The 27,275-nt window shown below is 44.9% G+C and overlaps 1 protein-coding gene across 1 annotated transcript in view; it reads right to left on the bottom strand.

Annotated features, from left to right (window-relative positions):
- The window catches only part of LOC115083753 (oocyte zinc finger protein XlCOF6-like), a 187,302-nt gene extending 160,861 nt beyond the window's left edge, over positions 1-26,441 (bottom strand). Inside the window, exon 1 of the mRNA XM_029587753.1 lies at positions 26,332-26,441. Coding sequence (XP_029443613.1) covers positions 26,332-26,355 — 24 coding nt within the window. The 5' untranslated portion in view covers positions 26,356-26,441. The remainder of the gene's footprint in view (positions 1-26,331) is intronic.
- Positions 26,442-27,275: the final 834 nt, after the last annotated feature.

The following is a 27,275-nucleotide window of genomic DNA, read 5'->3' on the forward strand; positions in this document are numbered from 1 at the left end:
AACTTTGACCACATTCAGTGCATTGAAATGTTTCTTCTCCTTGTAAGACTTAACTGGTGAGAGATACATTTCTCTTTTCTTGTCACATTTTCTTCCCACTTTGTGCAAGTGGATAACTTTTCTTCTCTACTGGTCTGGGGTCTAGTGGCAATTGTCAAGTTTCCAGAAATGCTGGTTGTGTCTCCTCTGGATTCTGCAGGGATTCCTCTTTTCTTGCTTGATTCAGACTCTCTTTCCCCCTCTGATCCCTGGATAAACCTCTCTTTGTTTTTCTCTGGGAGCATCTTTTGGGTTTCCTGGTTCTCAGCACATCCCATCTGCTGCTTCTTAATTTCCTGAATGATCTCATAGTCTGTTGAGTAAGAGAGAAAGTACAGACATTATTTCATATGTTGGGGGCACAGGAAAAGCTCTCAGGCTCCACACTCAGACCTTCACAGTCAAATGTGCAATGGAGAGCTAACGGCATGTGTTTTACTCTAATAAAGAATTTTCAGAAGGAAATGGACAGACCTACCATTAAATCCAATGAAGCCACAATCATATAATTAATAGGGATATCAATTACAAAAAGTTATAAAACTGGATTATGATGACTTTCTTGTTTACATTACAACTCATTTTGTATTACTACTGGAAGATTGGTGCTATCTGGGCATGACAGGGCATGGTATTGTCCTACGAAATTTATAGTGGGGCTGAGGAAGAGCCAATAAGAATTGTTTGCCCATAAAGGACTTGTTAATCCTTTCTATGCATTCCTTTCTCTTCAGCCTGTGATGATTCTGTCTTTGACAAGCTGATGATATGAAGACCATTCTCAATGCTCTCCGAAACCTGTTGATGTCACTTTAGGGATTACATTGGTCCCTGCCACAGGATGTAGTTTGACAATACAATAAGTGACACACATACAGAGTCACACACAGTCAGAGGGGAGGAGAACAACTGGATGCAGGAAATTTCTCTCACTAAGTATTGCTGAGTACCTTCACATGGTGATCATGTTGTATTACAACTAGACAAAATCTTAGCAAGGTGACCACTACGACTGAAGTATAAAAGGAAGGAAAAAAAAATTCATTCTGGTCGCACATGGCCCACACTCAGCCTCAGCACTAGGGCTAATGATGGTGATGACAATACCCCTGTTATAATTTATAGGCCATACTGAATCTTTTCATGAAGACAGAGCACAACAGACAGACCACAACAGATAATGAGAAGCTTAAGAGCCCTAATTACACTTATGTGGGAGAGTTAGAGTGTATAGCAGCAAATGACTGACTTGGGTCCGGAAGGAAATACTGAGTCCTAGCCTTCCTTCTGGGCCCCATCCAAACAGTAAAAAGAAGGGGGAAAAAGGAAAAACAAGGAGTGTAAGACAGCAGTGTCTCAGTGCTGAGTCCATGTGCAAATTTTTAAGAAATTTCTGAAAACTTGGTTATGTAAATCAGGCTTTTTAGATAGTGGGCACCAGTATCATCTTTAGGAAACATTAACAGACATAACTGCACGGTTTAAAATTATTTATTTATTTATTTACTTTTATATACCGGTGTTCGATTTTACATATCACATCGGTTTACATTTAAACAAAATTTGCAGGAACTTTTGCGTTACCTTTGTCAAATACATTAAACATTTAAATATGGGGATTGTTAACAAGGGATATAAAAGAACATGGGGAATGGCTAACACTACATTTAATTATAATTAAATGCTTTAAGTTATGTTGTAAATCCAAATGTCTACAACCTTGTGGGGTAAGCTGCCATGGGCTTGGATACGGGAAGGATGATGGTTATGATTCTAGGGGTGTCACAGGATGCAGATCCAGGGATTATAAAGTAATTTGGGAACTTACCCAGGAAGTGCTTACGATGATTTCTTATCTTCTCTTAGTTTAGACGTTAATACATTGTGAGTAAATTGGATTAACAACAGGAGAAATGTTCAGTTTACACCTGGGTGGGGGGCACGGGGAGAATGTGGTGGTGGGGGGGGGGGGAGAAAGCAGAAACCGGTAAAAATCTACATCCTGCCGCCGTGTCACGAAGCACGGCCCGCGGCAGAACACTGCGATCCGCCGTCATCCATCAGTGCCCAAGGCTCAGAAGCTGGTCTCCCTTTCATTGTTTTACCAGTCCCCATGACAGCAGCCTACACCTGTGACAACCATTCTGAGCCCGGGAGAATAATATATGTTAATAACCCTCTCACCTGATCATGTTCTTTATACCACCAACCTATTATCCCTAGCTCATCTCTGCATATCTTTTCACCCCTAATTACATTAGTCAACGCATGTGTCTGTCTTTAAAATGTATGTTAAATGATCACATCAAGTCAAAAGTATTTGTCTGTTTATAATATGTATGTTATGTTGTAAACTGTTTGGAACGATGGTATATAAAACGGCTAAATAACTAATGAAACACACATTCCTCAGCAAACATCTCCCCATTTACCAGACAGCAACATCCCATCACATCCTGTAACAGATCCCTATGGAAAAGCACTAACGGCAAACTCAAGAATCAGAAGGCTTCAAACAGACTCTTTTCCTTCTTCCCCCCCCCCCATTACAGACACAGAGGTGCCCCCCCAGGCTGCCCCGGGGGTCCTCTCCTGCCCCTGAGCTCTCCCTCACCTCTCCAGGAGCTTTCCGGCCTTCTCCTGCCTCTCGGGTCCTGCTGCTCCCCGACCCACGGATCTTCCTCGCGCTCGATCTTTGATATCAGAGAAGGCTTCTCAGATGAAGGGCCTGTGCCGAGACAAAACAAAAATTACATCAGATTTCTACTAAATTAAGGAGAAAATTATTTTTTCAAACAGATAGCGAACCAATGTTTAAACAAACCTTTGCACGGCGTGAAGCTCATTCTGAATGGCCACTGAAAAACATTACTGATGTCAATACGTACAGGACATGTGGTATTATAAAAAAAATGAAAGCCTGAGCAAATAAATGGGGACAGAAAAGTAGAGAACATAAAGGTGAATGTTAAAAGCCCGCCGCGCACACCGATCCGGGGATGCGTGAAGTGGATTTTAAAAGCTGCCTGGATATGCGGGTAAATGCTGTTGTGTGCACAAATGAAAAGGTTTTGTTTTTTTTTAAAGGGGTGGGATGTGCACGTGGTCTGGGTGGGGCATGGCATTCCAGGATTTTAACCTGAAATATTTGCATAAATACTTATGCGCAATGGCACTTGCCGGGGACCCTTTGGCATAACTTTACTTCTGCTATGGATGACAGGGAAGTGATAAAAAAAAAAAACCATCTAGGCAGATCAGCGGGGTTTTAAAGATCGGGCTAACAGGGGGGAAGAAAGGCCATTAAACTAGGGGGGGTTTGGAAGACCTATCCCTTAACTGGACGAACTGGGAACGAACTGATTTGCATGGCAATGGCGTCGTCGCGCTTCCCATTCTAAATGACCTCACTTAAAGCAACAGAGGCTGTTTTTACGTGGACAGGCGCATGTCCACTTAAAATTGGGCGCACTTATGTGTGCGGTCAGGCTATTTTTATAACATGCATGCATATACGTGCCTATGTTATATAAAAGCCATGTCCCTGGGCTGGGGCCTACGAATGCAGGCACCACGTACGCCTGCGCACCGGTACGAACGTTTCTGGGATCCATATGAGAATGGGACTAAAAAACCTAACTATGATTGTATTAGATTGAGGGAAAGGGGGTGTGAAGGCACCTCTAGGATCACACAGAGATAAAGAGGGCCCCCAAAAAGTGGAACACAATGAAACCATATAAAACCCAATAATGCTTTGCCTAACACAATAAAGAAATAATTATAAATTACATATAAAAAAACCCTGCTCTTCCTAATTAAGCTTAGACTTATAGGACACAGGAAAGAAAAGTTCCAGCTAAAAACACTGTAAGGAATTTTACAGTATAAAATGCAAGAAACTACTGTGAAGAAATATTCTATTTTAAGCACTGTGAAGAAATGTAAGAAAGGAAACTGCTTTTGCTTAGATATCAATGAAAGATTGTGACAGTTGGAGACTGAGATGCTTTGCTGAGATAAAGTTAAACAGCAATACAGCTTAGAGAAAGGAACCATATTCTGCCTTGCGAAGAAATGATGAAAAATGCATAGATGACTTTTAGCATAGAGTTGCTTGAATACTGTATTTTCCTGGTTAGTCACTGAGATGTAAAAGAACTAAAAAAAAACATTCATGTGAGCCAGATCCGGTATAGAAAGCATAAAACAAGTCAGTTGCACCAAGGCTTTAATACACATGCACGACCTGATCTGAATCCCAGCATCCTGGGGATACCACATCCAACTCCCAGCAGAGAACCTGAGTTGCACTACCTGTCTGAAGGGGACCGAACGGAGGCTGTGAACTCACCTGATTTCTCAGTTGAGCAGCCATCGAAGACATATCCTTGTAAATACTAACTCTGCTTTCTCTCTCTCTCTGGGCTGTTCTTATAAGTCGTCCTAATATAATCACAGTTATATATATTGATATTGCATTTTGTATAATCACTGCTTTTGTCACAATATATATATCTACTAGATAAGGGAGCCCTGACCGACGTGCCGCAAATGTGCAGTAGAGAGCAGCGCTACTGCACATGTGCGGACGAGCACGTTGGTCAGAGCGGAGCGTGCCTGAAACCAATGGCGCTGGGAGGAGCAAAGTAGCGGCGGCGCAGTAGCAGCGGCGGTGAGGAGTAGTAGCGGCGGCAGCGGTGCGCACGTGAGGGATGGACACCCCCCCTACCGGAGATCTTCCGTCTGCCATCCGAGGGAAGGGGTTGTGGATGAACTGAAAGGGGAAGGGATTGAGGGGAGGGGGGGAGTGACTGAGGGGAGAATAAGGGGAGGGAAGTGACTGAGGGGAGAGTGAAGGGGGAAGGGAGTGACTGAGGGGAGGGAGGAGAGTGAGGGGAGGGGGAAATGGGGGGACTGGTGGGAGGGAGAATAGAGGTGGGAGGGAGAATGGGAGGGAGGTGGAAGGGAGTATGAGGGGGGAAGGAGAATGAGGGGGAGGGAGTGGGAAGGAAATGGACAGAAAATTTTTTTAAATGTAGCCCGTTGTTACGGGCTTAACGGCTAGTATACTATATAGACAGATAGATATAGACAGACACATACACACAGTGTGTGTGTGAGAGAGAGAGAGAGAGAGAGAGAGAGAGAGAGTGCCTGATTTTCGCCATTTAACAAAACAAAAATCAGTACAATGTATACCCCAGAGGAGAGGAGAGACAGGGTGAAATTAACAACATAAGAAATTGTCATGCTGGGTCAGACCAAGGGTCCATCAAGCCCAGCATCCTGTTTCCAACAGAGGCCACAAGAACCTAGCAAAACCCAAACACTAAGAAGATCCCATGTTACCAATGCCAGTAATAGCAGAGGCCAATCCCTAAGTCAACTTGATTAATAGCAGTTAATGGACTTCTCCAAGAATTTATCTAAACCTTTTTTGAACCCAGCTACACTAACTGCACTAACCACATCCTCTGGCAACAAATTCCAGAGCTTAATTATGCCTTGAGTGAAAAATATTTTTCTCCGATTTGTCTTAAATGTGCTACTTGCTAACTTCATGGAGTGTCCCCTTTTCCTTCTATTATACGAAAGTGTAAATAACTGATTCACATCTACTCGTTCAAGACCTCTCATGATTTTAAAGACCTCTATCATATCCCCCCTCAGCCGTCTCTTCTCCAAGCTAAACAGCTCTAACCTCTTCAGCCTTTCCTCATAGGGGAGCTGTTCCATCCCCTTTATCATTTTGGTTGCCCTTCTCGTACCTTTCCATCGCAACTATACCTTTTTTGAGATGCGGCGACCAGAATTGTACACAGTATTCGAGGTGCAGTCTCACCATGGAGCGAATAGAGGCATTATGACATTTTCCGTTTTATTAACCATTCCCTTCCTAATAATTCCTAACATTCTGTTTGCTTTTTTGACTGCTGCAGCACACTCAGCCAACGATTTCAAAATATTATCCACTATGATGCCTAGATCTCTTTCCTGGGTGATAGCTCCTAATATGGAACCTAACATCGTGTAACTACAGCAAAGGTTATTTTTCCCTATATGCAACACCTTGCGCTTGTCCACATTACATTTTATCTGCCATTTGGATGCCCAAGCTTCTAGTCTCGCAAGGTCCTCCTGTAATGTATCACAATCCGCTTGTGATTTAACTACTCTGAATAATTTTGTATCATCCGTAAATTTGATAACCTCACTTGTCTTATTCCTTTCCAGATCATTTATAAATATATTGAAAAGCACTGGTCCAAGTACAGATCCCTGAGGCACTCCACTGTTTACCCTTTTCCACTGAGAAAATTATCTTTTAACCAGTTTATAATCCACAAAAGGACATCACTACTCCTATCCCATGACCTTTTAGTTTTTTTAGAAGCCTCTCATGAGGGACTTTGTCAAACGTCTTCTGAAAATCCAAAAACACTGCATCTACCGGTTCACCTTTATCCACATGTTTATTAACCCCTTCAAAAAAAGTGAAGCAGATTTGTTAGGCAAGACTTCCCTTGGGTAAATCCATGTTGACTGTGCCCATTAAATCATGTCTTTCTATATGCTCTACGATTTTGATCTTGAGAATAGTTTCCACTATTTTTCCCGGCACCGAAGTCAGGCTCACTGTTCTGTAGTTACTCGGATCGCCCTGGAGCCTTTTTTAAATATTGGCATTACATTGGCCACCCTCTAGTCTTCAGGTACAATGGATGATTTTAATGATAGGTTACAAATTTTAACTAATAGATCAGAAATTTCATTTTTTAGTTCCTTCAGAACCCTAGGATGCATACCATCCGGTCCAGGTGATTTGCTACACTTTAGTTTGTCAATGTGTCCTACTACATCTTCCAGGTTCACAGTGATTTGAGTCAGTTCGACTGACTCATCACACCTGAAAACCATCTCCAGAACTGGTAATCCCTAACATCCTCATTAGTAATGGCCTTATCTTCCCTAAGAGCCCCTTTAACCCCCTCGGTTCTAACAGTCCAACCGACTCCCTCTCAGATTTCTTACTTCGGATATAATTTGAAACGTTTTTATTATGAGTTTTTGCCTCTATGGCCAACTTCATTTCAAATTCTCTCTTCGCCTGTCTTATCAATGTTAGAGAGACATTCAAATCCTCAAAAGTATAAATCACACACAAGAAGCCACATCTTTTTCAGAGGAAAATATGTTCTAGAATAAAATGACATGATATAAGGCTTCAGGGGGTAGACTCAGGACCAACATCAGAAACTATTTCTTTACTGAAAAGGTGGTGAATGTATAAAATGGACTCTCAGTGGAGCTGGTGCAGACAAAAAATGGAAAATGAATCCAGAAAAGCCTGGGAAAATCACAGATGATCCCTAATTGCAAAGAAGTGAGCGGAGAATCAACTAATGTAAATGTCATTGCACTGGGGATTGAATTGGGCAGGTTAGGTGGGCCAAATGGTCCTCATACTTATCTACTGTCATATTCTAGGAAGCAGTGAAAAACAGGGGTGGGAAGTTGCAGTATTTCAAACAACCCACCCTTCACTCACTCGAGAGCAGGTGCAAGGGGAGAGATGATCAGAGAAAATCAAAGGGCAGAGAATGGAAATACATCCCAGTGATGGTGCAGGCCATGGGAAGCCAGGCTTCCCCCAGCAAGCTACAACAGCCTAGGTTAGTGTGGGAAGGTTGATGGTGGCAGTGTCCTGTGCAGTCAATCCACAAGGATAAAGGAAACCAGATGTTTGAACAGCAACTGTACTAGTTTTGGTATTTGTTTAGATTATTACATAGCTTGATGGTAGGCATGGTGGAGTGGGGGATTAAGCATGTATGCTAATCAACGCAGGAGTTTAGAGCAGCCAAGATATTTTCTGCTCAGTACAAAACAATCGGCCTTTACAAAATGACAGAAGGGGAGGGGCTGGATTAGGACTCAGAGCTTGTTATATCTACTCTATCCTCGCCCTCTCCTCTCCTCTTCTCTGCATGGGATAGGACGGGAGAAGATGGGAGGGGTAAGGAAATGGCAGAAAGAGAGGTGACTCATTAGGAAGCAGAGTAGTTCTCCTTTGTTCTGCTCTGTCTGATTCAGCCTCACCCCCTACCTCGCTGTTCTCTGAACACTGCCTAGGAGGGGCTAGCTAGAGCAGGAAACAGAGGATTGCTCTTTGCTGAGTGAGATCCAGGGGAGGATGGCCTATCGGGGGATCGGGCATCCCCCGGTGGGCCGATTGCTCCAGTCATGTGGTCTGCCGTGCGCGGCCGTGACAGAGCCGCGCTCAGCAGACCACGTGATATGTCCTGGGCCAGCCTGGGCGGCGAATACCCGGGCCGGTCCGATATCGTGAATCCGCCGCTGGTGAGATCAGAGGCACTGGTCTTTTTTATGGGGGGACTATGGTTAACTAGCAAAAACTGCCTGGCGTTGCTCAGTCATCTGGTCCATCACAGATATACATTTTAAAATCGAACAAAATTGAAAATAATAAATAATGTGTTATTTGGTTAAGAAATTAACAAGAAGCATATAGAAACTTAGGGAACCTCTCTATAAATTACTCCGACAGTAAGTCAGACGTCTCTCGCAGCCCAACTCTAGAGAGCACTAAATATCGATTGCTATAAAAGATTAAAAAGCACCGGTTCCAGTACAGATCACTGGGGCACCTCCTCCATTGAGAGAACTGACTGGTTATTCTTATCTTCTGTTTCTTGTCTTTTAACCAGCTCGCAATCCACAACAGTGGCATAGCCACGGATGGGCCTGGGTGGGCCATGGCCCAATCACGTAGGGCTCAGGCTCACACAATTAGGGCTGTCCAACACCAGAGGGAAGAGGCCTGAAAGTTGGCTGCCGCAGTTCTCATCCCGCAGCAGCCAAATTAGGAGAGGGTCACCGCGAAACCCCATTCCACGGTAGCTGAAGTAGCGATCTGGTGGTGCCTGAAGACGACACCCTGCGAGTGTGACATGTAGCAACAATGTGTGTGTGGATGGTGTGTGTGTGTGTGTGTGTGTGGATGCACCTGTGTATGTGTGTGTGGATGCACCTGTGTTGTGTGTGTGTGTGGATGCACCTGTGTGTATGTGTGTGGATGCACGTGTGTGCTTGAGAGACAACTCTTTACAGCCAAAGCATATTGTTTTTGCACAATGCACCTTCCACTGTTCAGTGGAACAGTGGAACCTTCCACTGAACAGTGGAAGGTGCATTGTGCACAGTGCGACTGACAGTCAGAAGCCTTTTACAGATTAATAACTTTATCAACATGATTCTGCCTTCTAGCTACACTTGCTGATTTACAGCAATATGAATTTTCAGGGAACAGAGCCTCCTCCCATCCACCCAAGCTCAACAGTTTTATGAGATGAGCTGAACCCTCTCCCCGTGTTCAAAAATTAGCCAGACCAAGCAAGCAGAACACACTCCCACCTACCTACCTACCTTCAAAAAAAAAAAAAGTAGCTATAAGCACGCAATCAGGCCACCTGAATTCTTAACTTGTCCTCCTCCCAGCAGGGAAGGCCTTACTGCTTCAGTCTGCTGCTGTCAAGGCTGGGGACAGCTCTGGGCTGTTCTGGCTCTTAAATTCGTATTAAGTGCCAGTAGCCAGGAGCTGTAGCAGCACTGACAACAGGAGACTGAGGAGGTAAGGGATGGGGTTCCCTGGCACGGAGGGAGGGTTTAAAATGTAGGTGGCCTGATTGAGGACTTGTAGCTACTTTGGTGGATGGGAGGGAGGGGGTTTAGGCTGCTTGGCCCAGCTCATTTTTGAAGGTGATGGGGGAGGAGGTTCAACCCCCTCTTGGATGGGCCGGCCTGGCCCTGCTCGCTAATTTTTTAAATTTTTTTTTTAATGTGGGTGGAGGAGGAAGGGTGCTTGGCCTAGCCTGGTTTTAGTTTTTGAACTTGTGTGGATCAGAGGAAGGGGGGTTCAGCCACTGGGCCCAGTTCATTTTTGAATGTGGGTAGGATTTTTTTTAGCACAGATTATCTCTAACTTGCATGCAAAATAGCCAAAGAGTGAAAACGTTATTCTATTTAGAGCACTTTTTTGTTTTTATTCTCGGTCTATTTGCATATCATTCAGGGCCTGTGCAAGGGTATTAGGCCCCCTAGGCCAAACTTACAGCCTGCCGCCCCCTCGGTCACACCTTCTCCATACACAATTAAAAATTATGCATTTATAATAATAGATTTTACATGGACAAGAACATTTAACTACAGTCTTCTGAGGTAAAAATATCACAACAAGTAAAACCCTGCAAAAAAGTAAAAAAGAGCCTTGGAATTGGTTTTATATCTATTGTATTTATTTATTTTATTTAGAGATTTTTTTATATACCGCGGCACGTTAATAACATCACCTCGGTTTACAATAAACAATAAATCAGCAACAAGCTTTACAGTCAATAAGAAAAAAGTGGACATAATATGAATCAATTAAGAACAAATTAATAACAAAAAACAATTCAACCAATGATAATCAAATTCCATAGTTAATGGCAAGTCTAATAATAAACGGGAGATCAGAGACCGATAAAGTAAAATTTAGCAGCGAGAAACAAAAAAATATAGAATAGGGGAGTGGCAATGGATGAGAATGTAATGTGCACTGGGTACAGGCTTGGCCTTCAGAAAGCCACAAGTAAACTGAATTATAATTTCAATATAGTAAATCTCCCATATCAAAACTCCAACAAATGCCAGCACTCAAACACTAACAGCATTACTTATGAAAAGGCAAAACTGCAATTATTACACCAGGCCCTAAAACGCCAATACAACCCACTATTAGGAAAACAGCAAAAGCCAAGCTGCTACAGATCCTACACAGAACCTAACACTAGCAGAAATTGTCAACTCAGTCGCACATGCAAAATACAAACAGACCCTCACAAAAACTGCAGAATAAAGTAACCATAAAGCATTAATAAAATCGTGTAGACAAAACTGACCTGTTAACCGCAACACGCCAGACTACTATGCAGTGCAACATTGGAAAAACAGAAATATTACAGTTCCTTAGAAAACATCAAACAAGAAAATCAGGAAATATAAATCATCAATAGAAGTAAAACCATACTAGTAAAAATATTTCAAAACAGCTGACAAACAGAAAAACATCTAATAATTTAAACTCATATAAATTTTCCAAAGACCAATAAAATATTTCAAACTCCATCCAATACTTAAAAGGATAAAAATCCCCAGTTGTTCATATCTGGAATCTTTTTTTTTTTAAATTCTTTATTTATTGCTTTACATAATTAATTACAATAAACAAATTACAATGAAAATAGAACACATGTCAATCATAAGAAAACAGGAAACAATAATCAATTTCTATATTGTTTGACCCTTATTTGGCATTTGTTCAAACAAGGCAAAATAAAATGGAATCTTCCAATGAACGAAATATTTAGGAATAAAATTATAAATTAGGAAATAATATACAGCATTCTTGACCTGTTTTACTTTCCTAGTTGCCGGTCATTTAATCTCGAGAAGATCTTTTTAAACCTTTAGGATCGGAGAATATATAGTTGTTACCATCCAATTTAATAAAACATTTACACGGATATGTTAAAGAAAAAGTTCCTCCTTTCTCAACTACAGTTTTTCTATACTGTAGGAAATTCTTCTTCTTTCGATCTTGAGTATCCTTAATTAAATCAGGAAAAATCCACACTTTTTGGCATAAAAGGTATTTAATCTATTACGAAAAAGGATCTCAAAATATTATCTCTATCCGTAGAGAAAGCAAATTGAATTAATAAGGTTTCCCTTATTTAACTTCAATTTCTTCCTGTGACTTTTGTAGTAAATCGGATAGATCTATAGAACTCTCTTCTACAATCTTTCCCATCACTATTCTTTTTCACCTGTTCTAGTTTCAAGTTTTTCTTCTTTCCACCTAAATAAAAAGCTTTTACTACTACTGGTACACATTTATCAGGGATTTTAACACTTGGGTAGCATAATTTCTAAATAATTCAATAGGATCCATTTTTCTGATAACTGGAAAGTTGTTAATTCTTAGATTTAATGATCTGACCGTATTTTCCAGGATTTCTAGTCTCTTATTTATTACTTCTTCCTTAACAATCTGATGATTTTGGATCTTTCTATTTGAAAAATACCCGTTTATCTATTTTATTGATATCCTCTCTTTGTTATACTCAATTCACTAGTATTTTGATTTAAAGAGTTTTGATGTCTTTAATACTACTTCTGTTAAATTACCTATAGCAGTATCTAGTTTTTCCATATATGACCATAAACTATCCATAGTCACATTTACAGGTTTTGACCATTTCTTATTCGATTTTATTGTTACCTCAATATTATGAGTTTTACTTCTAACAGAGTCAATATTTCCAGGTGTACTAGTTTCTATCGATATTAACGAAGAATTTTCCAATATACCCAATCTTACTTGATGTTCCAAAACACTTGAGTCCAATTTCTCATTTCCTTTTCCTTTTTCTACTTCTATTCCTATTTCTTCTCCAGAGTTCTTTTGGTTCAAAGTTCCCTCTAATGAACCGCTCGGATTAATTGGGGATACACCCCTTCTTCCGGGCGGAGATGGTGGAACCGGTTCCCCTGGGCTCAAAGATATCTCAGTAGTCAAGGAGGAATCACTTCGTTCTAGTGGATTTCCTCCAGCGGCTAACACCTGTAGGGGATTCTGTGGGTCAAGCCATTCTAATACTGTCTTTTGTCCTACAACTGGAACCGCCACTTCACTAGGAAGCCGTATCCTGGCTTTCCTTTTAGTATGCGGCATTTCAAAGGAAATTATTGAACAAAGCCACCAAGGACAAAAGAGGTATTCAATGATAGATGTATATAACTCTTTAAGATTCCATTTCTGGAGTCAGAAGGAGATCTGAGTCTTACCTACTAAAGTAATTCACACAGCCTGTTCCGGGCGAATTCTATAGGATAGTTATTCCAGTCTAATGAAGCGAAGTCCCAGCGAAGGCCCGGCGAAGCCCGGCAAAGCCCAGCTTTGCCGCGCGCCCCTTAAACGCGCGCGGCTTTAGCAGCGCGCCGGCTCTGCTGCGCGCCGCTGTAGTGTTTGAATTTAAAGTCGAGCCCTGGTCCCGCCTCCAGTGAAACGCCCCCTCAGGCTCAGGCAATGAAGCAGTAAATGTAATCAGCCGTCGGGGCTAGCTACAGCTTACCCCCGGTATCTGCTTCAGGTAGGAAAAAAAAAGAAACGCTCAGCTCTCCTCCCGGCTCGGGTTTCAGGGCACAGCGACAAGATTTTTAAAGTCCAGCCCTGGTCCCGCCTCCAGTGGAAACGCCCCCTCAGGCTCAGGCAATGAAGCAGTAGATGTAATCAAGCCGTCGGGGCTAGCTACAGCTTACCCCCGGTATCTGCTTCAGGTAGGAAAAAAAAAGAAACGCTCAGCTCTCCTCCCGGCTCATATCTGGAATCTTTTGATTTCCAGATGCCTTGAGATTGTCGTGGATTAGCAGGGGAGAGGTGAGGGGTTGTTCCTCACAATTTATCTCCCTCATAAATACACACATGCTCAATCATAGAACATGCACTCACACACACAGATGCAGACATGCTCTCAGATACAGCAACACACACAGAGACATGCTCTCACAGACACACACCTTCTCACAGACACAGCAACACACACAGAGACATGCTCTCACAGACATACATGTTCTCACAGACACAGCAACACACACAGAGACATGCTCTCACAGACACACACGTTCTCACAGACACAGCAACACAAACACAGACATGCTCTCACAGACACACATGTTCTCACAGACACAGCAACACATAAAGAGACATGCTCTCAGACACACACGTTCTCACAGACATGCTCTCACAAACACACACGTTCTCACAGACACAGCAACACACACAGAGACATGCTCTCAGACACACACGTTCTCACAGACACAGCAACACACAGAGACGCTCTCACAGACACACACATGTTCTCACAGACACAGCAACACACACAGAGACGCTCTCACAGACACACACATGTTCTCACAGACACAGCAACACACACAGAGACATGCTCTCACAAACACACGTTCTCAGACACAGCAACATAAAAAGACATGCTCTCACCGACATACACATGCTCTCACAGACACACACATGCTCTCACTCATTCACTTCCTCCCCTCTCCCCAGTAGAAATACAAGTCCAGAGGCAGCCTCCTCTTTCTGTAGGCACGGCAGACAGACTTCATTTTTCTTGAGGCCACTGGGGCTGATCCTGCTCTGTTTCCTGCGGCAGGGGAGGCTGCCTCTGGACTTGTACTTCTACTGGGGAGAGGGGAGGAAGTGAATGAGTGAGAGCATGTGTGTGTGTCTGTGAGAGCATGTCTCTTTGTGTGTTGCTGTGTCTGAGAGCATGTGTGTGTGTCTGTGAGAACGTGTGTGTCTGTGGCCCGGCGAATGCGTGGAGGCAGGGACGCTGCTGATGCTCCTCCTGTGCTCAAATGCCATACGAACCTGGGGCCAATGCTGCCTCTTCCTGCAACGTCCCGGGGAAAGCACTGATCTCTCTCCTGCATGGCCTCTTCTTCTTGCTGCTCGCATGGACCCACCACTTCCTCTTCTAGGCCACGTGGGGCAGGAAGAAAGAGAAGTCATGCCATCACCTCCCCCAGACCAGTGGCGCCCTAGGCCGACCACCTAGTTTGCCTAGTGCTTCCTGCCATGTATTTTTACTCCATGTGTTAGTGGGCTATAAGTCATAAATAAATAAAACCCATGCTAGAATGTAATTATGATTTTAGCGCAAGTTTTTTTTTAACATCACTCCCCAAAGAAACTACAAAGTGGTGTTACTTAATTTAATTGAGCAAGGAAATGGGTGTGGGTGGGACACTCAAGTGGCGAACTGCACTTCTGTAAAGAGTAATTAGCATGCAAATCTAATTAAGTTGCAGACAGTCAAACAACTGAACAGAGATGTTAGCAAGTAGTCAGAAAGCAAGCACAGTTCTTTAAACACATTCTGGTACACCCACTGGAGAATTATGTATAAAAGAGACCGGGAAAGGAAAATTGGTTTTTACTTGCTAATTTTCATTCCTGGAATACCACAGATCAGTCCCCGACTCCTGGGGTTTGGCCTGCCTGCCAGCAGATGGAGACAGAAGAAAGCTTTACTGACACTGCTACTTAACCTAGTGTGTCATCTTCAGTCCCTCAGTATGACTTGTACCCAAGCCAAGATGAAAATAACTATAACTGAGACCCTCAATCCCAATCAACGAGCAGAAGGAAGGTGGAGCCTATATGGAAAACTCTGTCAATATTAAGCAGAACATCATGAAATCAAACAAACCACTCTGCATCATTTTCATACTGCCATGACGAGTGGGCTTTACTGAACGGGCAGGGTTCTGGACTGATCTGTGGTATTCCAGGAATGAAAATTAGCAGATAAGAATCAATTTTCCTTTCCTGTTCATACCCCAAATCAGTCCAGACTCCTAGGATGTATCCAAGCTCCCTACACTGGGTGGGAACGTGACAGGCCCACTTGTAGTACACTCGCACCAAAATCAGCTGAGTCCGGCATCCAGATATCCAGCCGTTAATATCAGGTGAAAGTGTGTAGTGAAGCCCAAAACGCTGCCCAACAGAACTCCTGTGGGGAAGCTAGCGCACACACAACCTACGAGGCTGTTGATGCCCCAGTAGAATGGGCCCTTAGTCCTCAGGAACTGGATGACCCCTACGAATGTATGATGATCCAATTGCCTCCTTCAGCTACCGCGCAATAGTAGCCATGGAAGCCTCACTTCCTCTCTTCGGACCATCTCATAGCGTGAATAAGTGATCCGATTTCTGAAAGCCGATGGTAACCTTCAAATACCACAAGAATGCTTGACCGTCTAACCAATGAGGCTCTCTGACTGAGATGAAATACAGAGATTACCATTGGCAGAAAGAAAGGTAGTATGTATCATGACATTCCTGCCTCCGATATCTGTAGAAAAGGGTCCTGACCAAATTAGGCCTGCAGCTCCGAAATACTTCCCACAGAGCAAAGAGCCAACAAAAAGATCTTCTTTATGGTAAGATACTTTTAGAATCACCACTATATTCAGATGCAGTAGTTGAAAATCAGAAAGAACTTATATTTTCATATATATAGTGGTGATTGTAAATTTGTTTTGGTTATTGGTTAAGCTTCAGTTTCTCCGATACAGTTTGAAACACAATTGCTTTATATCCTCACTTTGTTCAATTTTGAGAAGATACTTTTAGAGACAACCCTTATCAATGGCTCAAACAGAGCTCCATGGAGCACTTGCAACACTAGATTAAGGTTCCACAAGGAACACATCTTTTTCACTGAAGGACACAAATGCTTCTCCCCCAAAGAAAAAATGAGCCATATTCGGATGAGAAGCTAGGGCCACCCCCTGCACCTCACCCTGAAAACCTAAGGCTGCCACCTACACTCGAAGGGAATGAAAGGACCCTTTGGCACAACAAGTCAAACTATGCAAAGCGAAGCTTGAACAGTAGGCATAACTCTATGCCCCAGACATCATGTTTCAAACACTTTCCACCCTCTCACATAAACCAAGGAAATGGAAAGTCACCTGACTTGTAACAAGGTGGTAATGGCCTCTCCGGAGTATCTCTTCCATGCCAACAAATCCGTTCAAAAGCCAGGTTGTGAGACAGAAGTGATCTGCCTTATCCAAGAGCATTAACTATGCTTAATCAACTCGTGAAAATAACCGAACCTTAGTTGGTGGACTTTAAAATTTACTAGGTCCACCAACCACGGCCACCATGGACATTCTGGAGCCACATCTATCACCTTTTCCTGGAGCCTCTCTAATCGATGCAACAGCCTGCCCGCCAGAGGCCATTATGGGGAAAACGTATAGGAAGATCTCTGTCGGTCATGGTAGGACTCTCTCTCACCTGAGACTAAAAAAAGACTCACCTTGGCACTCTGTCTTGATGCCATCAGATCCATCTAGGTTCTACCCACTGGACCCAAATATGGTTCATCGCTCGCTGCCTCTGTCAGTTCCCCTTCTTTGGGGTCAAACACTTGCCGACTGAGAAAATCACCTAAAAATAATCTATGCTGGCAGAGCTGTCAGGTGTTGCTCCTCCTAGCCCAATAATTCCTTAGCCTCCTGAAAGACCATCCGACACTTGGTTCTACCCCGTCAGTTGATATAAGCTACTGCCATTGCATTGACTAATAGGACTTGCATTTGCAATGCTAAGACGCTCTCACTTCGACCTATGATAACCCACAACGCTTCCTCTGTTGACCATTGGCCTTCAGCCGTCAGCCCCCCAACTCCAAGAGACTGGCCTCACTAGTTACTACCCTCCAGACCGGGATGTCCAAGCCTATCCTTGTGCCAGGTTGATCCAAGAAGGCCACCACAAGAAACCAGACCGGGACATCAGAGGTTGAAAACTCTTCTGACGATGTGTTCCCATGTGAAAGGATTGCCTTCTGAAGGGGCCGAATGTGAACGAACACTCAGGGAATGTCAATACTATAGAACTTAGAACCCATCGATAGTCCCCAACCCTGGGAAACAATAGCCTCAACAAATGGCGAATTTTTATCAGCAGCTTCATCACTCTGTCCACTGTGAGAAATATCTTGCCTCTCCCGGCAATGAAACAGGCCCCAATATCCTTCAGGGAAGGATCAGATTGAGATTGCTCTTTGCCAGGTTCACCGTCCAGCCCACAGACCACAGCCTCTCTATGACCTCCTGCTTTGACTGATGTCATGGGGCCTCCGACTTCACCCCGAAAGAGCCAGTTATCCAAATGAGGATGCACTAGGACTACTTCCTTCCATATAGCTGCAGCTACTGCCATCATCACCATGAGGAAGCTTTGCAGGGCCCTCGCTCATCTTAATGGAAAACCGCAAAAATGAAAAGGATCTCCTAGAATCATAAGTGTTAGGAACTTCTGATGCTCCGTCTGAATGGGTGAAGTTAAGCTATGGTTAGATCCAAGAACGCCAGGTATGCACCTTTGTGGACAGCTGCTATGACTAATCAAAGAGTCTCTATTCAATGCCGTGTATCCTGAGGATCACATTCACCCTTCTGCACCTCAATTTGGGCCTATAAATTCCTCCTTTCTTTAGGACCATGAAGTAAATGGAATATCTTCTTCTTCCCTGAGATCAAACTGGCCTCAAATCATTGCGAGACCCCATCTAACTCCATCTCCCTAACCGCAGCTTTCTCGAGCTAGCTCATGCCATCTCCGAAAGGCCCGAGCTTAAGCTTTGCCTCTGAAAGAAGGAAGATACTTTATTCTGTCAACTTCTCCTGTTGTCCTCGAACAGCGGACGAATGGAGAAGTGGTGCTTGCTTCCTTGTGGTCTGTCCTTGGGTAACTTATGCCATTTGGACTCTCCCAGATGTTTCACCAATGGTTCCAGGTCCTCCTTGATTTAGAGGTTTGCCCTTGAAAAGGGGGAGAGCCCAGTGAGATCTGGACCAAATCTTCCACACAAGAACCTTCTGGCCGATACGAAATCATAATCCTAGGGAATATCCTAATCAAACCATAGAGAGTGTTCGCAATGTAGTCCACTGCCACCTCCAAACGTCCCGCTTGTCTGGCTGGAGCCAAGGAAACTTTGCCTGAACTGATGTAGTGGGTAGACAAATTGGTGATTATTTGACTTATAATATCCAACACACTTATTATAAGTATAGAAGTTTTTACTTATAAATCTGAGAATATGCAATAAAAGCATACAAGATTAGATTTTTGTATTAAGAATATATACAAAGATACTTCCCCTCACAGTTTCCAGTGTGAGTCTTATATATCTCGGGAAAGAGGGAAACACATCACTGTGAAATCAGGAACAGTTCGTCAGGCACTTTAATATCCATCAAGCTTTTCTTCTGATCTGTTCTTTCTCTGTTGACAAATTGTCTGTTCACGTTGGTTTCTTTAAGTTAATTTTTCTGACCTATTCCCGTTTATTCTCTGGGCTACTCCTATATGTTCTTGTTATTTGATGAGGCCCCACTATCTGTGCTGAGCACATCAGCAACAGTTAGGGGTGTGGTTAGGTTGCTGATGTCCTGCTGTTCCCTGATATCTACAATGTTAGCCTCATGAGTAACTAGTCTTTAATATATCTGATCTCATGACTTGTTCCTTGTTACAAGCAAGTTAAGAAAAATGGCATATTTATTTTCAGAACTTATAGGCTTATATCCAGCAATTACACTAGAAAATATTAGTGATTTTCTTTGTTCCATTACTTTCTATCGCTTTACAAAGTTTGCCTACCAATTTGCCTACTCACTATATTAAACTAAATAACTCCCTAAATAATTTTATACACCTGACTGCATGCTGCATGGAGTGCAATCATGCTCTTTGCATAAAGCTATTGCATACCGCCATCTACCTTCTGGTCCTATGCGACTTTCAGAGCAGTGGAGCCTGCCACCGGGATGGTGGCTTCCTGGGTCACCGCCAATACGAAGCCTCCACTTTTGGCAGCATCAAGAGTCCAAGGCCTCCTCTTGCAGTGGACACAGTTTCACCAATGCTTTTCCCACATTATACCAGTCTCTAGAGTATCCCATTCCCATACCACCAACTTCTTTACCGACCTATAGAAGGGAAAAACCCTCACCAGCTCTTGTGAGCCTTTCATGACAGAGTCCAGCTCTTCATGATAAGGTCCAGCCCTTCATGATTTGACTCTTCATGTAGCCACTCAATCTATAACTCCTCCAATCCATGTGAAGTTAAATGCTGCCATTCCTCATTTCTGAATATGCGAACCACATTAGGATCATACCCTTTAGTCACCGGCCCCTCCACAGGAACAGCAAGATCTTGCGTCGATTTTGCTGCCTGAGACTCGGCCACAGGAATATCTGCTCCCTCGGAGTCCTGCCTCGAATTGCCTTCTAACTTTGCAAACCAAGTCATCACAAGATATTCCTAGACCTCTTCTCAGGGTCCAACCTTGGTGATTTTTTTTTTAAACAGCCTCAGGCAACTCTGGGAGCCAGCATGCATCTCCCTGCCACATTCCTAGCCAGAAAGGTCTCATGTAGAAACAGGACCAACTCCAGCTCAAAGCCTTATGACTATGTGTTATTGATCTGTTGCAAGGAGTTAGCAATCTGTTTTTATTTAGGAGAGTTGTGGGTGGATCCTCGGATTGGTGGAATGATCCAGAGAGGGACCACCGGTCAGGCTCAGAGTTAGGAGACAGACACACACTAGTTCTTTTATTAGACAGTATACTGAACCACCAGAGGTGGCAGTAGTGAGCTGGAATACCCGGCTGGGATGTAGTCCCTCAGATACTGGAACAGCGATCCCTGGAGGCTGAGCTGTAGAGAAACTGAAATATAGTGAGTAGGCAGGGTATGCAGAGTTCATAGACAGAACCTGATGGTAACACTCACACAATGTCTCATAGAAGCCCAGGAGCTGGAATGAAGTAGGCCCTCGAAGAGCAAGTACCTGGTTCCAGGGAAAGCTCTGAGAGTGCGATGGTAACTCACAGATGTAGTAGGCAACGATGACTTCCAGGCAGACGTGAATTCCGAAGAAGTCTGGGAACGAGGGCCCTCGAGGAGCAAGTACCGATTCCAGACTGCAACCTACAAAGTAAGAGAGAGAGCGAGGCCCCCGAGGAGTGGGTACCCCTGGTAAGTCCGAGGAGGCAGAGTAGCGTAGATAGAACGAATCCTTATCTGTATCCTTATCCTTGATAACTCGAGTTGTTAGCAATTCAGAGACCTTTAAATATCTGAAGCGGATGACGTCATCTCAAGGGGACGCTCCTGAGGTTCACGCCACTTCTGGTACTTAAGATGGGGCCGCGCCGCGTGCGCGCCCCTAGGCATCAGGTCAACATGGCGGTTTGCAGCATCCGGCCGGTCCTGGGATGCTGGACGAGGACGGCCGAAGAACACCGTGGCAGCCAGCCTTCCATCAACCCTGGAGGGAGTCGCCAATGCTGTAAGGTGGGCGGAGTGGAGAAGTCGGGCAGCAACGGTCGCAACAGTACCCCCTTCAAAGGGCGATCTCCTCTTCAGGTACCAGATAGGTTGAAGGATGCGCGAGATGGAACTGATGAAGCATCTCTTTGTCCAAGATATTGGTCTGAGGCTCCCAAGAGTGTTCTTCAGGGCCGAAACCTTCCCACAATAGAAGGTATTCAAAAGTCTTGCCTCTTATGAACATCCAGAATCTCTTCGACTTTGTATTCTAAGTCGTCTTCTGCAATGATGACAGGTGGATCTTGAGTCTTGGAAGAAAATTCGCTGAGTATGTTATTGTAGAAGTCAGCAGCGATGGCTGCTGGGGACATCACTGATCTTCAGTGGAAGTGGCGAAGTTGGGGGAACGTCCAAAGCCCACTTCAAGTTGTAACACAATAGTGGATCTTCTAATTTGATGAGGGGACTCCTCAGGTCTTCCACTAGACGTCTGAGAATGAAGTTGCCTCCTGCCTCTGAGTCCACCAGGGCAGGAGTCTGAACCGTGATTGGTCCGTAGGTCAACGAGACTGGGAGAGAGAGCGGATGAGATGTCGCGGTATGGCCTAAGAACAGTCCTCCTGCAGGACTTAGGCCCGTCGTTTCTCGGACGAATGGAGCATGTAGAAAGATCATGGCCAGGTTGACCACAGTACATGCAAAGGCTGCGCTTCTTCCGAAATCTTCTCTCCTTTGAAATCTTCTCTCCTTTGAAGTCAAGTGTCCATGACCAAGTTACTACCCAAGTTACTACCCCTACTACCTCTAACTAATCAAGCTAGATATTTCACTTGGATGCAGCTCCATCACCGCTCTCTACATTAATGGTGGGGGTGGAAGGGAATTAGAACCAAGAGCTAAGAGAAACAGATAAGTATGAGAGAAAAAATGAGGGAAGCTTGCTGGGTAGACTGGATGGGCCATTTGGTCTTCTTCTGCCGTCATTTCTATGTTTCTATGTTTCTATATAAGTTGCATAGGTTCATCTGTATCAGCAGCAGGGATTACTGGAACCATCCGAGGTGTAGAGACAGCACTGGCCTATTTCAACCTGGGTAACACCCTAGGCTGGAGTTCCTTCACTTTGTCCCGGAGCCGGTGATCAATCCGAGTGGCCAAGGCTACTAATTCGTCCAGCAAGTCAGGTGTTTGGCGAGCAGCCAGCTCGTCCTTTAAACGGTTATCCAGGCCTCTGCAAAAGAGAGTCTTGAGACATTTGGGGTCCCAGTGAAGTTCTGCCGCAAGAGTTTTGAACTCTATGGCGAATTCAGCCAATGATCTGTTGCCTTGCTTCAAATCCACTAAAGCAGAACCGGCTACAAAAGTTCGAGCAGGGTCAACAAAAAAGGATTTAAACAAGTCCATAAATCCTTATACTGAACCACCAGAGGTGGCAGTAGTGAGCTGGAAGCGCCCGGCTGGGCTGTAGTCCCTCAGATACTGGAACAGTGATCCCTGAATGGCTTGAGCTGTAGAGAAACTGAAATATAGTGAGTAGGCAGGGTATGCAGAGTTCATGGACAGAACCTGATGGTAACACTCACACAATGTCTCATAGAAGCCCAGGAGCTGGAATGAAGTAGGCCCTGGAGGAGCAAGTACCTGGTTCCAGGGAAAGCTCTGAGAGTGCGATGGTAACTCACAGATGTAGTAGGCAGCAGTGACTTCCAGGCAGAAGTGAATTCCGAAGAAGTCCGGGAACGAGGGCCCTCGAGGAGCGAGTACCGATTCCAGACTGCAACCTACAAAGTAAGAGAGAGAGCGAGGCCCCCGAGGAGCGGGTACCCCTGGTAAGTCCGAGGAGGCAGAGTAGCATAGATAGAATGAATCCTTATCCATATCCTTATCCTTGCTAACTCGAGTTGTTAGCAATTCAGAGAGCTTTAAATATCTGAAGCGGATGACGTCATCTCAGTGGGACGCCCCTGAGGTTCGCGCCACTTCTGGTACTTGAGGCGGGGCCGCGCCGTGCGCGCGCCCCTAGGCATCAGGTCAACATGGCGGATTACAGTGTCGGGCCGGTCCGGGGACGCCGGACAAGGACGGCCGAAGAATGCCGCGGTGGCCAGCCTTCCATCAACCCCGGAGGGAGTCGCCAATGCGGTAAGGTAGGCGGAGTGGAGACGTCGGGCAGTGACGGTTGCAACACTATATAGCCCCATCCTTGAGGGGGTCCTTGGTGACTTCTAAGATATCTTGCACCCTCAAGGGTCTGCGCATGGCCAGGGATAGAGAAAGAAGGGATTTCCCCCTCCCAGCTCATTCTTTTCTCCTGCACAGGTTCGAGAAAATGGCCCCCAATGGAACATCGTCTGCCTCGTGGTCAGACCCCCAAGCACTGGTCACATCAGCCACTGCCGTATCTGCAGATGCTGCTGTGTCCGACTTTCCTGCCTCCCACGCACCCCAGTAAGCTGCACAGCTCCTATTAGCAAGGTAGTCACGTGGTGCACCTTAACCGATCCCTGGTTGTTTTCACTGCAGGCTTGACAGCCGTGATCTCTCCGAGCTGCCCCCCGAGCCATATAAATCCCGTTCCCGGGCACTCAACATTTGCCCTTAGTCACACTGGCAAATTTTTCTATTTTTCTTTTAAACATCAAACAAGCAAAACTAATAAAGAAAGGAAGGTAATACTTTCCTTGGGAGGAAGGAGAGAAGGCCACGTGGGAGATAGGAAGAGAGTCAATCCACTGGCTATCCATGCCCTCGCTGTTGTTGCTCTGAAGCCTGTCAGGTTCCCCAACCCCTTGCTCAACCACTCAACCTGGGGGATGGCCTCTCCCCTGGGAATAATGCCTCAAATCTCTTTCCTTGTGTTACTTCTTGTTGTTTTTATTTTAAACTCCACATCTCTACTATCTGCTGGAAACAGAGAAATGCTGAGGGACTGCAGGTGGCACACAGGATAAGTAGCAGTGTCAGTAAAGCTTTGCTTCTCTGTCTCCATCTGCTGGCAGGGAGGCAAAACCCAGGAGTCTGGACTGATCTGGAGTGCATTCAAAATATTTCAGCCTACAACTTCTAATAATGGAACAAAAATGATCTTTACCCATTGAGTTTAGAGTTTCATAATTCTCCTCCATCGTCTTCTTGTAAAGCTCCTTCTGCCATTCTTCCAACATCTCCCACTCTTCCTCACAGAAATAGACAGCGACGTCCTCAAAGGTTACAGGGACCTGGAACAGGAAGAGGGACCCGCTCAGCACCCGTAGTAATGCGCTGGCAGGAGCCCACCTTCCACCCGTCTCCCTTTGAAAATTACTCCCTGAAAAAGCGAGTGACATTTTGCCTCGTCAAAGGGAACCCCAAGACTGTAACCCGGGTGGAAGTATGTATGTGTGCACATCCCTCTGTCATCACTGTAATTCCTGGGGGAATTCTTTACCACTGTAGAATGCAGAATTTGCGTAGAATTCCCCTTCCAGAATCCAGGCTACAGGCAGGATTGTGGCAATAATTCATATTTACTCCGCGAGCCTTGCCGAAAAATGCTCCACGAGCCTGAAGACCCATACCTGGGATATCTCCGGGCAGGGAGGACTTCTGAAGGCAGTATGAGAGCTATCACCCGGGGAGGGGGAGAGAGAGGGAGGGAGAGAGTGAGAGAGAACTGTACAAGGGAGAACATGACTCTTTATCTCTCTACCATTATAAGAGGGGCACTTTCAACTCGGGGGTGGGTTGGACGGGGGGGGGCGGTGTCTAGGGCGCTACAAACCCTTGCTAAGTGAGAAAAATGTAAATACTGGACTGCACTGAAATGCAGAATGATCATTTGCAAAAAATAATAGTGTTATTTCAACAAATAAATGTGCAGAATTTAGAAAATGTGTGCACAGAAATTTTTATTTTTTTGGTGCAGAATGTTCAATTTTTTTGCACAGAATTCCCCCAGAAGTGCACTGTACTAACCTGTTGCCACCGTGGGAGAAACACAGAGGGGGGGCCAGCTCTTATGGCACCCTCATGCGTGTGTTCACACAGCAGGGGCCAAGGCAGCCAGTGGGAAGAGCTCAGGACATGTGCACGTACGGGGCTGAGTAAGAGAGGGGACCAGTGTAATCAGAGAAATCAACCGAGACAGACATGAAACAGGGAGTTTTGTGAGTTGCAAGGTTATTAGTTTATCGCAGGGATGTGCTTTCATTTGAAATACAATTTTCCCATTTGGTTTTTTTTCATTCGGCCTGGGCCTGGTCGCTGCCGTAAAGGACAAACGGGCGGATGCAATATCGGATCGCGTAAAACGAGCGCTCGTGATCGAGCGCCCGCTCTCCTAACGTGTATCCAGCCACCTCTCCTGGGTGCGCGATTCATTATTTAAATGAGGGGGAGGGGTCGCGCTAAAAAGGAGGTGCTAGGGAAAACTGTGCATCCTCAGCATTGGGTGCACAGGAGAGGCGGCTGTCAGTGCGGGCTGGGAAAACAGAGGCTCAATACGAGCGTCCCCTTTCCCCCCAGCTACCGGCACAAGATACACGGCCTGGATCGTCTTCTATGTTGTGCGTCTATATTGGGCGCCCCATATTTTTTTTTTTTTACTTCAATCTGCTTTCCGTGGTTCCTCCTACATGACGATATTAAGTGGAGAAATCACAGAAAGCTGGAATTTTTCTTTTTCCAGTGAGCCCTTGAGCGAGGCATACCTTTACTCCAGCCCTGGGCCGGCATAAAATGTGCCGCATTGCGATGGGCACATGGGCTGCGCGGGAACATTTTTGAACCATGGAGATTAGCTAATAGCCTCATCTGCATGGAATTTACATGTGATGACCGTGCTCGATCGGACATGCTAATTCCTGTATTGTAAACAGGGGTTATGGACATGAGTCCAAATCGCGGGTTAAGCCATGCGTTGGCCACAGCGCACGGTTTTGCATCGGTCTGACAGCGCGCTGTGTGGAGCAGCCACTATCAGCATCCCCAGGGCTTTGGAGGTGCGAAGCAAAAGTACAGTAAATGCGATGAATTGAAGAGGAACTGCGAGGTGCCGGCTCCGCCTGCCATGGTTCCTGTCACTTAAGAAGGGACCCTTCCTGTCCAAATGTCTTGCTACACAGCCCCCCGGAACCCATGGCTTCAGGGATGGGGAGGGGAGAGCAAAGGTGCACCAATCCCCCTCCTGTCAGGTGCTGGAATAATCGTGCTTGTGAAATCTCCTTTGCCAGCCCTGGAGTGAAAACGTGGGGGAGTGGCAAAGGGGATTTTCTGGAGTGAAAGCTGCCCCCCCCCCCCCCCTACCTGTGCAGGCTCTGCCTCGGCCATGCTCTCTCCTGGGGAGGAGGAAGCTGCAGGCTCTCTCCCTTCTCTCTCTTTCTTCAGGCTCTGCTTCTCTCTCAATGGGGAGGCTTGCGGAGAAGCTGCAGGAAATGTTCCGGGTTAGGAGGGAGGAAAGGTGAAGGGGAAGGGAGGAGGGATCTAGGCAGAGAAACAGATAACTTTATTGTCCTTACAATTTTTACAAACGTTGCCAAAGTAATATGTAAAGTAGTTAAAATAAAAGGGGGAAAAATGTAAAATAATGATAATAACAGTAAGAGAAAATTATAGAAGAACAATAACAAGGCCAATTCCCAGATTCTGGTGCTTGATCTTGTTGTTCCTGAGCAGGTTACATTTCTGGCTTAGTGGCAGGATACAACATTTTTTTTTGCTCTAGCTGATGTTTCTTCTTTTTCTCCCAGGATTATATAGAGGGCATTTTTCACTCATTTGTTTGTGGCAAGTCTTTGATTTTCTCTGCCAGCTTTGGGAAATATGCATCTGTGATATAATTGAACTTTTCTTAGTACAGGAGTAAATGCATTTCTGTTTCTCCAGCAGAGTCTGGCTCATTGGGCATTCCAGTTCAGTGCTTGTCTGGCTATTTATAGAAACATAGAAACATAGAAACATAGAAATGACGGCAGAAGAAGACCAAACGGCCCATCCAGTCTGCCCAGCAAGCTTCACATTTTTTTCTCATACTTATCTGTTTCTCTTAGCTCTTTGGTTCTATTTCCCTTCCACCCCCACCATTAATGTAGAGAGCAGTGATGGAGCTGCAACCAAGTGAAATATCAAGCTTGATTAGTTAGGGGTAGTAGGGGTAGTAACCGCCGCAATAAGCAAGCTACACCCATGTTTATTTGTTTTACCCAGACTGTGTTATTCAGCCCTTATTGGTTGTTTTTCTTCTCCCCTGC

This window comes from Rhinatrema bivittatum, chromosome 2, assembly GCF_901001135.1.
Source record: "Rhinatrema bivittatum chromosome 2, aRhiBiv1.1, whole genome shotgun sequence".
In the NCBI taxonomy this organism is placed as follows: domain Eukaryota; kingdom Metazoa; phylum Chordata; class Amphibia; order Gymnophiona; family Rhinatrematidae; genus Rhinatrema; species Rhinatrema bivittatum.